Here is a 16,134-nt window from a genome sequence, read left to right as displayed (position 1 = left end):
GACAATCAAAGCACAACTTCACAGCAGCAGGCACTTTTCTCCAGCCCGTGTGCCTCTAAATACTTTATGGAATTGGTGCTAGCAGCATTAGCAGTGGACTAGTTCCTCTCTAACACCGCTCTCCTCACCATCCTCGCATTTTGTAGAATAAATGGAGTTTTGTGCTTACACACACGTTCACTCAGAAGTCAAACAAGTGACCATTGGCATCAGACAAATCGGAGTCTATGGGCGGGAACAACAGCTCAGAATAAAGATAGACTGGCAGTGCTGTGTGACGTGTATACATCAGCTGTGTCAGCTTTCTCCAAAGCTCCACACTCATTACATTAAGAGAAATAAATGGTGCATAGAATAGCCACACAGTTTTCATTCATCATTAACTCTCTTATTCTATCTAAAGGCTTCTCCAAGTTCTAATTTTACCAGCCCTTTTGCAGTGATTAGCCATTTATATGCATTAGTTTGGTGAATTCAGTGTGCTATAAAGGGTTTATTATGCCTTATTCCAACCAGAAACAAGCTACAGTGTTGATTGAGTTCCTTTAACAGCTGTCATTTTCTAGTATTGATCAGTGGATTGAAGTTGCAACGTCAGATTACCAATCAAAGCGCAACATTTATAGCTTTTACTGTAAGAGGCACATCCTCTCTATTTTGAATGTCGACTAAGCGGTGAATCAGATTAATGCACCGCTAACACACTCCTCTCTTCCTGCAGCCTACTTGTGCACGTTACCTCACATTAAACATTGAGAGGTCTCTTCCAGAGACAAGCTGCTGCAGGCTCTCCTAGGGCTCTGAATCATTCAGATGAGTACTGCACGCCATGCCAGGAGAACACTGCTGAGGACAAGGGGGGAATGCTGTACTCGCACTCAACATAAACATGTCCAGTACTCATGCAAATGGTCTGTACACACACACAGGACATCCGCATGAATATGCAAACTGTATACATGAAGGGGATATGTAGATGGTGCGCATGCAGGTTGTATGTGCCCATGTCTGTGGGGTAAAATAGGTTTGTGTCCAACTTTCTCTCTCCCAATGACAGCAGCATAATTGTTTTTGTGTCACACTGATAAGACAGATAATTGTGGTATTGGTGCAATGTTTTGGACCAGGCATTATGTAGACTACAATATGTCAACAGCATTACTGCACTTCTCTATTTACTCACTCGTGTAATTCATTACTGCCTCTCTCTATCACTTGTCACATATATGGTTGTTTTTTTAACAGTTTGAAATATAGCCATGGTAAATTGCTCTATATTTAGTCTGTGGCATGCACATGGAGTAATTATAGACCTTAATCTTGGCAGAAATTGAAAACATTAATGAGTGCTCTGTTCCATTTTCGTGTCCTAGTGAGCCAGTATTGAGCCATCAGCCAGTACACAAACCTGGGGCCTTACAGGGGAATTTCCTAACCACTTCTCCTATCTTCCTATTAAGAGGCAGTTCTTAAGAAACAATTGTGTAAACAATTATTTAACCTGCGCTGGTCCTGTCATACCCGTAGGGCCTACGGTATATGTTTGTTTAGAATGTAGGCGCGAGACGCAGCCCAGTCTCCAGGATAAAATGTTTGCTGTTAACATTTCTGCAGACCACAGATACATTCAAATTCGTACATGTCATAGGCTACGTATCATTTTCACATGTTCACAAAACATGTCACATATATCACATTCACAATACGTTTTTGAGCTTGCGTTTCAACACCATTAAGGAGACCTCAGGACAATTTCTAGCCGTGTGTGGCAACAGAAAATGGATAACCAGGCATATTTCTGACAGGAAGTCAGGCCATCTGCACCCATGTTTGTGTTTGTGTTGTGTTGACAAAAGCAGCTGTTTTTAACGTGACCTCAGGAGATCTCCAGCCCTCTTTGTGGCGACCAAAACAGGTCTTTTAAGCCAAAACATTATTTTTCCAAACCCTAATTAAAGTGTTTTTTTGTGTAAACCTAACTAGAGCGTAAGCACAGCTCTGTGACAACAGAAACATTGAAAATTGAACCTAAAAAAACATAAAGTTGAAACATAAAGAAACATAAGTTTAAACTTATCTGGGGTTTTGCAGAAACGTAGCGTTACTTTGCCATCTTTTATAGCTATTTCTGTATAGCTATCGAGGTAATGGTCTAAGGACAGAGGATGTCGCTCGCTGTACACATTGTAAAACCCACTGAGGCAATGTGATTGTAATTTGGGCTATAAATAAATAAATAAAATTGATTTGGCTGATAGAGCTCATAGACAAACGTCAGTGTTAGCTTGACGTTGACCGGATTGAGTCTGGTTCTGCTCCAAGGTTTCTGTCTTCTGTTAAAAGGGAGTTTTTTCTTGGCACTGTCAACGAGTGCTTGCTCATGGGGTAAATGTTGAGTCTCTGTAAATAAATAAATCAAGGAGAATGGTATAGACCTGCTGAATTTGGAAAGTGTAATGAGATGACTTTTGTTGTGAGTTGGCGCTATACAAATAAAGATTGATTGATTGATTGATTCTTCAACAGGCAGACAACAGTGTTAGCTTCTCAGTCAGTTACCGTTTGAGTTGCATTTCTGTGTTCATGTCGTTCCCCATCTTCATTGTCATTGCCATGAGGACCTAGCGACGGTGGTGCTGCCATTTTAGAACAGGGTCTATATCCTCCTTACTCATGACTCCCTGCCTGTCATCCTAAACAGAGATAGGGTTTCAGATTTAGGAAGTTTCTGTCGCCTCATAAGGGCCCCAGGACCCTGGAATAGGTATACCTAAATGGAACAGAGCCATCATTAATATCATCAACCACACATGGGCTTTTCATGCTATGATGAGTCGAACTGTCTGCTGCAAAAAAGGTCAGCAACCTGTGCAGCCAGAATAAACATATCAGTTATAGCCAGTTATTCTGATTATCAGTACTAATAATACATGAATTTATCATGTAATAAAAGTTTAGATGGGGTGGCCTATAGGAAAAACATTAAAGATACTCATAAAGATGTTGTTTACAGCCTTTGGGATGTTAAAGTGTTGGGGGAGTCTGTGCTTAGACAGCTTAATTAAAGTTAGTAATACTCCCTGTTGATTACTAAAGTAACAAAAGAGCACAGGGGGTAATCCTGGGGGTTTTAATACTTTACACCCACATACACAACATGAACATGTCCACTGACACACACACACACACACACACTGTAGCTTAGTTTAATCTGGTGCTGGGAGACCCTCTGTCCTGAACCAACCTGACCAACAGGACCCCTATAGTGATGATGAATGTGTGTTGTGCGTGAGCGTGTGCGTAATCTGTTCCTGTTAAGTGGTGTCAGAACAGGGTGGGTTTGTTTGTGAAGCACAACTCACCAACCATGGACAAGCAGCCGCACCTGTCCTGCCTTGTTTGCATTTTAAGTCTTTTAAATACCTTCAGTGTGTACATTTGCATGGTATTTCAATGTCAATACACATTACAGTACTGGCAAATTACACTACAACTAAAGTATGGATACTTATTTTGGATTTTATTGTTCTTGATCATCCTTGACACGCTCACCCGATCTTAATTAAATTGAGATCAGAGAGGCTATTGCTACCACACTGCTGTCTTAAGGTTGATGCAGATCATATCTGTGGCTAAAGCCCAGTTAGTTTAAATTACTATATGAGTATTGTTGAGGTTAGTAATTTATGCATCTCTGTCGCACCCTTTAACCACATCCCCCTACCCAACCCCTTCAGAACTGTCCTCACCTGTCCGCCAGGTGTCCCCGGACTTCTCTGCTTCCATTCCTGATCCTGCCACTCCCATCTGATACGCAAACATTTCATTCTCCTCACTGGAGCTTCCACGCCCGTCTCCAAACCCTGTATAAGTGCCTGTTATCTGCATGTTAATCTAGTCCTGTACCTGCTAATGTGTCAATGTGTACAAAGGATGGTCAGATAATTAAAGCGGGATGATAGTGATATGAAGACATTGAAATGTATGCCTCGTTTCGTGTCTGTAATTACTGACATACTGCGTTCATGCGTTCCTTTACAGATGGGTAGAACACAAAACAAGAAGCTAATTTTCCCTGTTTTTATATGCGCACAGAGCATTTTCTAGGCAAAAACAGGACTTATAATGCTTAGTTTAAAGTTTAGCCGGTATCTGTGCCATCAAACGTTTCACTTCAAAAAATGTATAAATATATTTGTACGTTCATTGATCAGTTAGCAAATTCGTTGATGCTTCTTCGTAGTCACTTCCTCATAGTCACTTTAAGCAGTAATAATGTCGTCTTTGGTTACGGCCATTATCCATTGTGTTGCAGAGATAGTCAATCTACTGAATTTAGCATACTAGATAGGTAGGTATGCAATAGGCAAATGCATTTCCTTTCCCTAGAAATGATTTGCATGTCTGGAAAATGTTTCCAAGCAGAAACACAAATGGGCATGTTACAATGGGTTGTTTCAATTGTATGGCAACTAAGCTCCAATGATCACTCCGTCACCATGTCAGGAAGATCTCTGATGTGCTATTTTTGTACATGCTTACCATGTTATCTGATTGCATATCCAACCATCCTTTCATGCATTCCCGCTCCCATACACACATACTGTACACATCCATGTGCTTTTGACATAGCTCCACGCGTCCAGAGCGCTGAAAGATTAAAAGCACATTCACCGGCCACATGCAGGCATAGTGCAAAGGAATACGAACACAAGCCATGTTATAAGAAAACACAGCAAGTTAGAAAGAGAAGCAGAGAGAGAAAACGTCCTCTAACTGTCCCACTTAGTGCCGAGCTTCACTCAGGGGGCTGAAATGGGAACCCTATTTAGACAGATGGGGGGTGGGGGGTGTAAAGATAATAGGGTGTGTGCTTCTTCTGTCGCATGTGTGCATGTGTCTATCTTCTTATTCGCAGCAAATGGAGGGATAAATTAATCATTAGGTTCTGAGGAAAGCACATGTTGCATTTTGCAAACACCAAACTAAGCAAAGCCACCCAGAATATATCCATAATAAGCTTGAGGATCACAGTTCTTGTTATGGCTTCATTTTTGTGATAGTTAAGCCTTATATTTACCTCAGAATGTGCTACCTCAAAATGTGAAATTAGTGTCAAAGCATGCTCTTTATTACTTTTTGTATAGGCATAAGGTATTATCCACTAAACCCTGTTGCTTTCCTGCCAAATCCAACCTGGTTCAGCACTGAAAAATAGCTTGTGAGGGCTGCTACAGGCTGCCAAAAACACGACTAATGGTCTGGATTACAGAATATAAGAATATTGCATACCAGTAGTAATGATTTAAGCTGCATAACGATGTGCATTTCCATCCTAACAACTCAGCAAAATCCTTTGTCTCATCATGTGATAACTGAGCCCGCTCATCAGTCTCCACTCACAGCCAGCCATCTGCTGCTCAGAGTCAGCTTCAAGTCCATCCGACAGCCAGCTAACCTGCTAGCATAGCTGTAGGGCATTCTGCACGAGTGTCTGATGTACCTGAAAACAAGCACACTGGGTGACTGACTTGGCTGACAGGCAGACAGGCTGGGTGACTGACTTGTGGGCTGAGCGGGCAGATTATCTTTCTTATTGGGGGAGAGCATAAGGAAGATATGCTTCAGTGCCTCACTCTGGGGAAGCCCTCAAAATGTGTTTGTGTGGGTATGAGCATGTCTGTGGATCTGTGGGGGTGTGTGTGAGTTGCCTTAGGCGGATGAATGCAGACATTGTTTGATAGCAGTGGGCTGGAAGAGGAGAGCCTCTGCCAACAGCAACTGAGGAGACTGAGGAGGAGGAGGAGGAGAGAGAAAAGAAGCAGGGGAGGGGAGGAAGGAGGGTAGAGGAGGTTGGTAAGTGGGTCGGGGTATCTGGGAGATTCATGGGGGGTTGGGAGGATAGAATAGGCAGCAAAAAGAGCACTCGCAGCGGATCACGCTGAGCACGGAGTAAGAGGAACTCTGGGTGAATCCACCGCAGGCGGGGATGACATATTTTTGAGAGATGCCTCCAAAACAGTGGCTCAGCAGGAGAGATGGGGAGCACCTATGTTAAATCTCAGTTTGTTCTTCCACATTTACATCATCATTTGTACATCAACACATTGTAATACTTTGAACCATTTTATATATGTGTCTTGTGTATATTTAAGAGAATCAGAACAATAAGGCAACAAGTTGAGATGCCGCTATACACAGCTTTTTCCTCCAGTTAGTGAACAGTTAATTGTTTCTAAATGCCTACAGAAACTCTGCTGGTTGCCAAGGTAGGTGCTAACAGTATAGCTAATCTGAAAAGAAAGATTGAATTGTTGATTACATGTGTGATTAGACACACGCACACACACATACACACACACACACACACACACACACACACACACACACACACACACACACACACACACACACACACACGTTGGATGATAGGATGACAGTTAGATGTGTTGTCATAGCTCTCAGACACCTGGTCCTGTGTGTCCATATGGAAGAGGGCTTGAGGCCATATGGCCTATATGTCTGGCCCAAACTGTATTGGAGGCATGTCTGAGCTGTGTGTGTGTGTGTGTGTGTGTGTGTCTCACAAAACTGTTGATCAGCACGTTGTGTATTTGCGTCCTCTAATTCAGGCTTCTGACATGTTTAGTGGTATTTTTGTTTTCTTTGAACTTTTGCACGCTCACACACACACACAGCCACACACAGGGCTGGGTGAAGTAAGTAATGATAAATTTGTAATGTCAAGCTACTGTTTGCACGAAGCTTTGATATGAGGTACCTCACAGGATTACACAGTAAGACACATCTTAGAAAAACATTATTCAAAACACTGAGATGTGAATCTAGTGCCATTAAGTCTTTCACTTGTTAGATTTTCCCCACCTCCATCGCTCATGTTCCCCAGACATGTGTAAACAACATTAAATCCAAAGAAGTATGCACGCAGTCTTTATAATTAGCCAGTCCACTCAGTCTTGTGACTCACTGAGAAAGCTCACATTAACATATGGAAGTCATGTCTAATCCATCATAATTCATCATTGGGTGTTTATCTCTACTTATTTGCCAAGCACACTGACACATGTACAGTACAGACACACACACACACACACACACACACACACACACACAGGGATGGAGTCAGTGTATTTAGGGCTTATAAATTGATGAACAGTCAAAAGAAGAGCGCAAACAGTGCACTGGTGACAGGGAAGGTAGAGGAAGAGAGGAGGAAGAGGATGGGGGAGGGAGTGGAGGACAGACTCTGGCGCCCCGCCAACGTTGACGAAAGCTGCTTAGCCCACCCAGTTGCCATGGATACAGTAAGGAGCAGCTCCCAGCATGTGTGTGTGTGCCTGTGAGAGAGAGACAGAGAGAGACAGAGAGAGAGAGAGAGAAAGAGAGGGAGGGGAGTGGAGGGGAGGGGAGGGAGGGAGGCTGAGAGAGAAAACCAGCAGGCAGGCGTTAGAGCAAGTCAGAGTGGGAGTGAAAGAGCACCAGACAGCAGGGTGTAGAGAGAGAGAGAGAGAGGGGGTGAGTGTATGTGTGGCTAGAGAGAGAGAGAGAGAGGACAGAAAGGCAACTCGAGAGCTTGAGGGAGACCATAGAGTGGGAGCGAAAGAGTGCGAGATAATGGAGGTGCAGTCGGAGTGTGTGGAGCCTCCTGTGGCCCCTCAGTGTGACCCCCAGCCCACAGGGAAGATCAACAAAGCTGCCTTCAAACTCTTCGGAAAGCGGCGCACTGGCTCGGGAATGGCTAGCTTCTTCTCCTTCAGGAACAAAGGGGCTACAAACAGTGGGAACAACGTGAATTCTGACAATGGGAATTCTTTGAATGGAAACAGCTCAGCGGCGTCAGTGGAACTCGTTAGAAGCAAAACCCACGATGGACTAACGGGCTCGAACAACGATGCTGATGGACGGAGAGGGGAGGGGCCTGCCAGCCTGGAGGCGGGACCGGTGAGGTCTCTCAGCAAATCGCTGAGTTTCTTCTCTCTACTCCGACGTGGGAGTTTTAGGTCTAGTGAAAATGGAGGGGCGGGGCTTGTCCGGAGAGGGAGGGGCCTAAAGGGCTTTTTCAGCAGCATGCGATGGAGACGCAAGGAAAAAACAAACGAGGGAGAGGGGGAGGAGGTGGAGAGGAAGAGGGAGAAGGATGGGGATGTTGCTGACTCTGGAAAGGTAAAGGATATTACGCTCACTCTTGAACCCCCTCCGCATCATCACCAAGAGGATTGTGGGAATGCAGAGACAGAACCTAACCTAGAGACTCCCTCTACTAGTGCTACCATGACACCCCCACACTGTGTTGCCATGCCAGGGCCATCTGGTGAGCCAGACTCCCCCTTTCCTTACACTCCCACTGACTCGCCACTGCGCCCTCCCATCCAAAAAGCCAAAGCTTCAATTTCCAGCCTCACTCCCTCCCTCGCTACGCCCCCTTTGGATCGCTGCAGCACGGGCGACCCACCTTCGGAGCCCTCGGTGGATCGCCTCTGCTCTCTCCTCTTCACTGACGTCACATCCCTTAAGAGCTTTGATTCACTGACAGGCTGCGGTGACATTATTGCTGACGCAGACGAGGAGGGGCCAGTGGGTAATGGGGGCAGTGGCACCAGCAGCAGCAGCAGTGGGGGAGGAGGGGGGAGTGTGGGAGCGAGTGCTGTCAGAGCTGTTGGTATCACCAGTGCCATGACTCGTGGCTCCCCAACCAAAACCTCTCTACCTTCCCAGCTGACACAGCCCATGTTTTCTGTTTCCACAAGCTCAGTGCCTTCCTCCCTCCCAGCCCGGGCCCGGGCACCGCCTCCACCGCAGCAGCACCCTTCCGGTAGTGGTGTAGTGGCCTACATGGGTGGAGGGGAAGAAATGGCGAGTCCAGAAGGAGTGGACGATGCAGACATGCAGGGGCTCTGGCACATGCTGCCCTCTACAGGTGACAACTCCCCTGCTTTGCCCCGATTGCACCAACCTCCCTGTTCCACCCCCACTTCCACTTATCCCCCACGTGCCACCTCTGGCCTTATGAGCAGCCACCTGCCCTCAGCCCCCAGGAGTGCAGACCGAAAGGTACCCCAGGTGAAGGCATTGGGACTCAGTAAGATTCCAGTAGTTGGCGGGGCAGGAAGTCGGGCAGCTAAACCCCCTCTCCCTCACACACATGGCCGTCTTCCCACATCCCCTGGCGAAAAAGAGCCACTTAGTGATGAGGGCTACTGGGACACTCCCTCAGCAACACCCACAGCAACACCTGATGAGAGCGGGCTGCAGCGTAACGAGAGGATGGCCCTGTCACGCGACAGCTGCTCTGGAGACCACCTGTACGACCTCTACAATGACCCTGAAGGAGAAGATGAAGAGCAGGAGGGAGATCGAAACACTACTCCCTCTCCATCCTCTGAATACAAACTGAGCCCCACCTCCCAAACAACTCCTCCTTCCTCCTCCTCGTCTTCCTCCTTCCGATCAATGAAAGGCAGCACTAGCCTTCCTCGGGAATCGAAGATCCCAGTAAGCAGCAGTAAAACGCCACCTCCCCACTCTGCAAGCCAGTCAGCCCTTTCCTCTGTTCTGGAGGCCGAGTCCCCTCCGCCAAAGATGGATGCGCCTCCCCCAGCTCGCACCAGAATCCCTGTATCAAAGGTGCCCGTTCGTCGTTCTGGAAACAAACCTGGCAGAGGAACAGCCCACAAGAAGTAGTTCCTGTCGAATGGGCGGTTCCCTCCTTCTAACTTATGGACTTGAGTGTACATCACTTCAATGCTGTTTATGCAGAGCCAAAAGTTTTCCCAGACCAAGAAAAATGTTGAGCCGTAGAGTTAACAGCCTATAAATTCCTCTCAAATCTTAAAAGCTCTCATTCCTTAAGTGTTTTGGCTTACGACAGGCTAGAATAGAATAAGTGGGTTTGTTCACTCGAGAAAGTCACGAGGAGACTCCAAAAAGCTGGGTTAACACTTCACAGCTCTCACTGGAACTTTGGAGGTTGACTCTTGACAATCCTTGGACTCGCAATAGACACATTTGCCTTGTACCTTCTCCTGGAAAAAAGCTCCTGACCTGCTGAGAGTTTTGACAGCTCATGATTGCACACTGCGAAAGAAAGAAAAAGCAGAGCACCTTTGTATCTTTTACATTTTTCTTATGGAATTCCACATGGCATAACATGATTTGCTGATAAGGACCTAAACTAATCAGAGGGTTTTTTTTTCCTCCCCGAGTTTGTCATCTTGTCTAATCTGTAACAAATTACCTCCTAATCCTTTGATCTTAGAGCCAAAGTAAAAAAAAAAGAAAACCCAGTCTTCATTTCACAGCCTCTAATAGTCTTGAACAGACTCAACAGTATCCTGGAATAACCCACCGTTTTTGTTTGGCTGTTGTGTTTTTTTGCTTTTTGAAGATGGTCTTCTTCTGACCGCTCACTGATTATTAAACTGTATGTGCAAATATTGAGATCTGAACTGGTTTTATTACTTATATTCTTTGCAGCTACACATGTGGCAAAGCTGCCCTGCAGAATGCCACACACTATCTTGTGTTTTTTGGAGGGGGAGACTTGCTTTATTTTGACTGGTTATTTTTTTTATTGTGGATGGACTTCAAGTTTAGCATCGGCTTGTTCCATTTGGATCTCACCTATAACCCTCTGCATCACCCCAAGTACATCCATAGGATGTCAATCTCTGGGATTTACAACTGTTGAACCTACCAATGGAAACCTACAAAACTATCGCAATACTCAACCTGGAGGGATCCTTTGCACTGATGCTTTGACACACACACACAAAATCAGACATGCACACACACATTTTCTCTCCCTCTCTGCATGCAGTGCCACACCTACAAGGCGCAAAGGTCAGGGAACATCGTCTCATACTGAACGATCTTCGTCACACACACCGTTTAACCTTTGCCACTGTCTTTGTAGCTACACTGGATGACTTTCTTCTCTAAGGACATGTGCACAAACATCCAATTTTTTCTAGTTATTACTTTCTCCTTCACTGGATTTCATACTGTTTTTATAGGCTCCTCCTTCCTAACTCACACTGCACGGATCTTAAACTGTGATGGCACCAGCTTCTGTAGTACTCTGCTTTCTGTTCATCTCTACTAACTCATACTGTACAGGCTGATGTGAGCCAATGAGAGGGAGGCATCCTTTCTGTCAGCCAGTTTTAGAGAGCCAGAATATGCCTGCAGGTGTTTTTTTAAGTAGGCTGTGACCCAGAAGAAACGACACAAGGAAATTCTGTCAGGGTTTCAGATAAAGAAACAACGTTTTAGTCACATGATTAACTGAATAACAGCTTATGATACAAAGCAAACATTTGGGGAGTAATCCTACAGTTTCAGAGTCTTTCACCTTTCTTTTCCTGCTCATAAAGCATTGTACGACTTCATAATAGGAGCCACCACAGCAGTGAGTGAATCTGAATGTAGCTTGACATCATTGTAGATCATTGGTCAGCATATCATTTCTCCTGCTGAACTGTTTTCCTCTTTGTCCCTCTTATGTGGGGGCAAGACAAATGGCGGAGTTTGCTGTTTTCTAAGTCCCCCGTGCTCTGAAAAGCAAAGACAGACTACTGCACAGTGTTGCAGCCTCGCAAAGCACCACTTGTTTTAAGAATGAGGGGGTGTAATGCAGTCTTAAAAGGCCTTTGTCAGTGATTCAGCGAGACAAGTTACAGGGAGCAGAGTGTTCACCCTGCCCTTCAGTTAACGAGAGTGTTTTTTTATAGGAAAAGACATTCGAGATGATGCAAGTTTTCTCTAATCCTGACCATAATGGTACCAATGACACTCGGGGGTCATTCTAGTTCATGATAGCTTTCCAGCTCATTTAGAATATGACGATTGATCCACAACACTCCTCCAGGTTCAGATATCTTTTCAGCCGCCTCACCGTGTAGCGCAGTACAGGCCATGGGGTAACCTGATCCGAGGTCTCTTCTGCAGTAAGTGTGTTTCTCACCCAATTAAAAAGGGCAGGCTAAAGGTCGTTTGGGGCGCAGAGGATGATCACGTCCCTTTATGTTTTCTCTGCCTACACTGTGCTCTTTGCTCTTTTGATTTATTATGCAACCACTTTCATTCTCCATGCCTTTGAGTGCTGACTGACTAAAGAGTGATTCGATGGAAACAGATGGTGACATAAGGTGACTTTTTGTCATTGATTCCGAAGAGCCAGAAATCACGATTCACCAATCAAGTGGAATTAATGTGAAGACTAAGAGAGAGAAGGGAACTTTGAAATGGAAAAGGAAAGATCTTTATGCATCATGTGTTTTGTTTCAATATATCATTCTCCTTGGTTGATGCCCCGCCTGCCACAGTTTGGTGTGAAAATAGAAATTGTACCTCTACTTCTCAGTGAAAATTAAAGTTGAACATTTCGGTACCTCAATCCGTCCATCCATAAGCAAAGTAATGGCATCAGGCACGGAGGCCACCATATTGCCACCTTGCTCACTTCCTTGTATTTCCTTTCCAGGCTGACACTTTTGACTCTCTTTTCTTTCTGATTACAAATCTGGGCCTTCATGTGACCATTCGCTGCGATGAAAAGCACATTATGTTTTCCTTCTTTTTGTTACCGTCTGTTTGTTCACAGTGTGAAATTTCCACTTTTCATATTTAATGAATAAAACTGTGTTTGCGCTGATGGACCAGCTCCTGACTCTTTGTGACCACATTCACACAAGAATCCATACACTGAAACGTCAGAGGCTTTGTGTGCTTGTAGAATTAAAGCCAAACTAGATAGAGCCCTTCTCTCTTCAACTCCCCTCCTCCGTCTCTCCACCCCCACATCCTTCATCCTGGTGGCTTTAAATCCCCAAGGAGTAGGCAGGCAGGGAGAAAGGGTGACAAACAGAGATGCTTTTGTTGATGTGCAGCGTGTGGCACTTTTGTTGTGGCGTCGCACAGAGAGGTCTGCTCGGCTTGGGAGCAATAGGTTATCAATACATTTTATTGATCGCTGAGACGAAAGCCTCTCGCATGTGTCACTGTCTGCTGTTGGTCTCATGGGAAAAGACAAAGAGACAGAGACAGACAGCCAAAATCATGACAAAGACAGGCAGCTGATGCACAGCTGATGCATGTGGAACCTGTGTCTCTGTGTGTGTGTGTCCTGAATACAGATGAAAGGGAGGGTCTCATTGTTCAGAGGAGGACACATGTTGCTGGAGAAAGCTTATATGTTGTTGTGGTGTGGGTGCGCATGCATGTGCAGTGGGAGGAGGATTTGGTGCAGTGCGAATCCCCTTTGTAATGGTGCAGCAAACCCCCCTCCCTCTCCATCCAGCTCCCTCTCTCTCTCTCTCTGTTTCTGCACGCTGAGGTTTATGTAAAAGCCTTACGTAAGACCATAACACTCACTTGTACCAACCCACCGGATCAAAGCTAGTGATGCTGACAGAGAGAACGGTGCGTGCTGGTGCGCGTGTGTGTGTCGGCTGATCTCATCATTAATCTGCTGCTGCTGCTGCTGCTGCTGTTGCTGCTGCTGCTGTTGCTGCTGCTGCTGCTCGGGTGCTGGATGTGGTCCTCATTGTGAGCCATGTTCGTGCCTGTGTGTGTTTGTTTTGGTGCATAAATCCGGTATGAGTGGATGGATTTAGTTTGAGCTGAGCAACAAGTTCTCCTTTAAACAAACCACTGAGGTGAAGAGAAGAGAACGGGGGGGAGAGACTGAGGAAGGCATGCAGAAAAGAAAAAGTGGGCGAGCAAGTTTCTATTGTGAATGTGAGCGATGTTCTCCCTACGTGATCTTTTGAACAGCAGCGACAAGTAGCATTAATGATATGCTGGTGTAGTAAGCAAGTTGACTTGGTAGTCAAGTAGGCCTTCAGCAGCATCTGTCTAATGTTTGCTAACATTAGCATTAGCCTCCAGCTACTGCACCAGACCCATGGGTCTATTTTGAATGGAACAAGGGTGACTTTTATTGCTCTTATGTTCAACATTTTATTTTTAACGCTATGACTGTGTACATGTGTTACATGGTCTTGCTTTGACATAAGAGCGTAGAATGTGTATAATTGCTTCATGCAGTTAATGTGTATGATCAATTATCTGTGTGATGTAGCAAAGCTATTTTTTCCTGCTAGTGTCTGGAATTCTTTCAGCAGCCTTTCTTGAGAGCTAAAACATGAGACTGACTAAGCGTCCATATTCCAGGCCAAAATCCGTAACTACTGACGTTAAAGTTAACTATCATCATTTTAACAAAGCGATATTGTGTAAGTGTTCAGCTACAGTGCCAATAAACTTTCACTATAATACAATAATATAAAGCTATTATTATTATATAAACTTGAGATATCATAATAATATATTGGTTAAAATTATAAAATGAGGAGGTGTTTATATGTTGTTATTCAGAGCAGTAGTAAGGTAGACTGCCATTTATGTTTATAAAGAACACATTTAAATCAGCAATTAAAGGAGCCCTGTATAGAATTTAGCCACTAAAATACAGATGCAGCTGGAGACAAGTGTTAGCACAGGAAGAGCAGACTGAAGGTCAGACTGATATTTCTAAAAAAATCTTATGTTAGGCAGGGTTTCCTTGCCCTGATAAATGTGCGTGTGATGGAGCCCTAAGCACCAGTCAAAAGCTGTACCCCACATTCTGCATGGCAGCCTCTCTACAGCCGTTCCCATAGTAACTCCACTAGGTCAACCAATGAAAAGAGGGGGCTGGGCAGGAAGGAGGATGGAAGAGTGTTTGGGGGGTGGCGGCAGCGTTTTCTGACACAGTGTGTGTGAGAGAGTTGCACTGATACAGTAAAACACGCACGCTAACCTGTATGTTGAAGAGCACATGCAAATACAATGTATTCACAGACACAACTGCTACTGAGTGTAAACATCCCTTAATAATCAACAGGAGTGTGAGGAAGGAAGAGTTCTGACCTTTAGCATACATCCTCTAACACATCAATTCTTCATGTAAAGGTTCGACTCTATACCGCTGGTTTTCACCTCTGCAACCTCACAGAAAGCCCTTGCCACCACCACCACCATTTTTCCTCTCTGTGCATCCTCCTCGCTCTGCTGTCCTCTATCCTTCCTCACTTCTCTCACTCGCTCTCATATGATGCCACAGTTCCTCTCAGGGCGATGTTGTGCAATCCCACTTTTCAATAATTCATCAACCGCAGGGTTTTGAGTCTGTGAATCAGCTGTACATCGTGAAGACACATGCATGCAGCACACTGTGGTGCTGAGTGCACCTCTAACCCGGCTGAAAAATGTCAAACTGGTTTGTACTAGTCCACTAGTATAAAGGATCCTTTAAGCTGATTTGTCCACTGTGACAAATTCTAACTTTGAAATGATACAACGACTGGAAACTAGATTGTTGATTAAGTCCAAAACTGAATGAGAGCTTGTGAGCAGCAAAACAGAATATGAATTGAGTTATGAATCACAAGATGAGTGATGAGGTCAGGGAAGTTGGTTAATGGGCTGATGCACAGCACAATGGCTTGAATTTATTATTAAATAGTGAATGAACATTTCCACTTAACTGAATTTGTACTCAAACCCTTGTTAGACACAACTGGTATGTATCTCACTTTCCTAAATCAATCCCCCCATTAAACACTTGAGTGTGATTACCAGATTAAAAGACAGTTTAACATCATGAGCTCAGCATTAACATGGGTTGGTGTATATAGTGGTGTATATAGTGTATATATACACCGATCAGCCACAACATTGGCTTGGTGACGTGAATAACATTGATCATCTCGTCACAATGCAATGTTCTGCTGGGAAACCTTGGGTGCTGGCATTCATGTGAATGCCACTTGACACGCACCACCCATCCAAACACTGTTGTGGACCAATGACACCCCCTTATCACAACAACACTACCTGATGGCGGTGGCCTCCCAGCAGGAAAATGTGCCCTGACACACTGCAAACACTAATCAAATCAAATCAAATCAAATCAAATGTTATTTGTATAGCCCAAATTCACAAATCACAGTTTGCCTCAGAGGGCTTTACAATCTGTACAGAGACAACACCCTCTGTCCTTCGACCCTCGATTCGAGTGAGGAAAAAACTTGCCCCCAAAAAAACCCTTTTAACAGGGAAAAAATGCGGAAG

General features: G+C 44.8%; 1 protein-coding gene across 1 annotated transcript; it reads left to right on the top strand.

Moving 5' to 3' along the window:
• The first annotated feature begins 7,464 nt into the window (after positions 1-7,464).
• On the top strand, positions 7,465-12,673 carry amer2 (APC membrane recruitment protein 2). The gene has a single exon (XM_084340733.1). The coding sequence runs from the start codon at positions 7,636-7,638 to the stop codon at positions 9,700-9,702; it is 2,067 nt and encodes a 688-aa protein (XP_084196859.1). The 5' UTR covers positions 7,465-7,635; the 3' UTR covers positions 9,703-12,673.
• The last annotated feature ends 3,461 nt before the right edge of the window (positions 12,674-16,134 follow it).

Source organism: Pagrus pagrus, assembly GCF_965226575.1.
Source record: "Pagrus pagrus genome assembly, chromosome: 20".
NCBI lineage: Eukaryota > Metazoa > Chordata > Actinopteri > Spariformes > Sparidae > Pagrus > Pagrus pagrus.
Note: the sequence above shows the minus strand (reverse complement) of the source record. Positions and strands in the feature narration are given on the sequence as shown.

What these genes read in the sequence shown, in the direction of transcription:
- amer2 (XM_084340733.1), top strand. Translation starts at nt 7,636, where the DNA reads ATGGAGGTGCAGTCGGAGTGTGTGGAGCCTCCTGTGGCCCCTCAGTGT.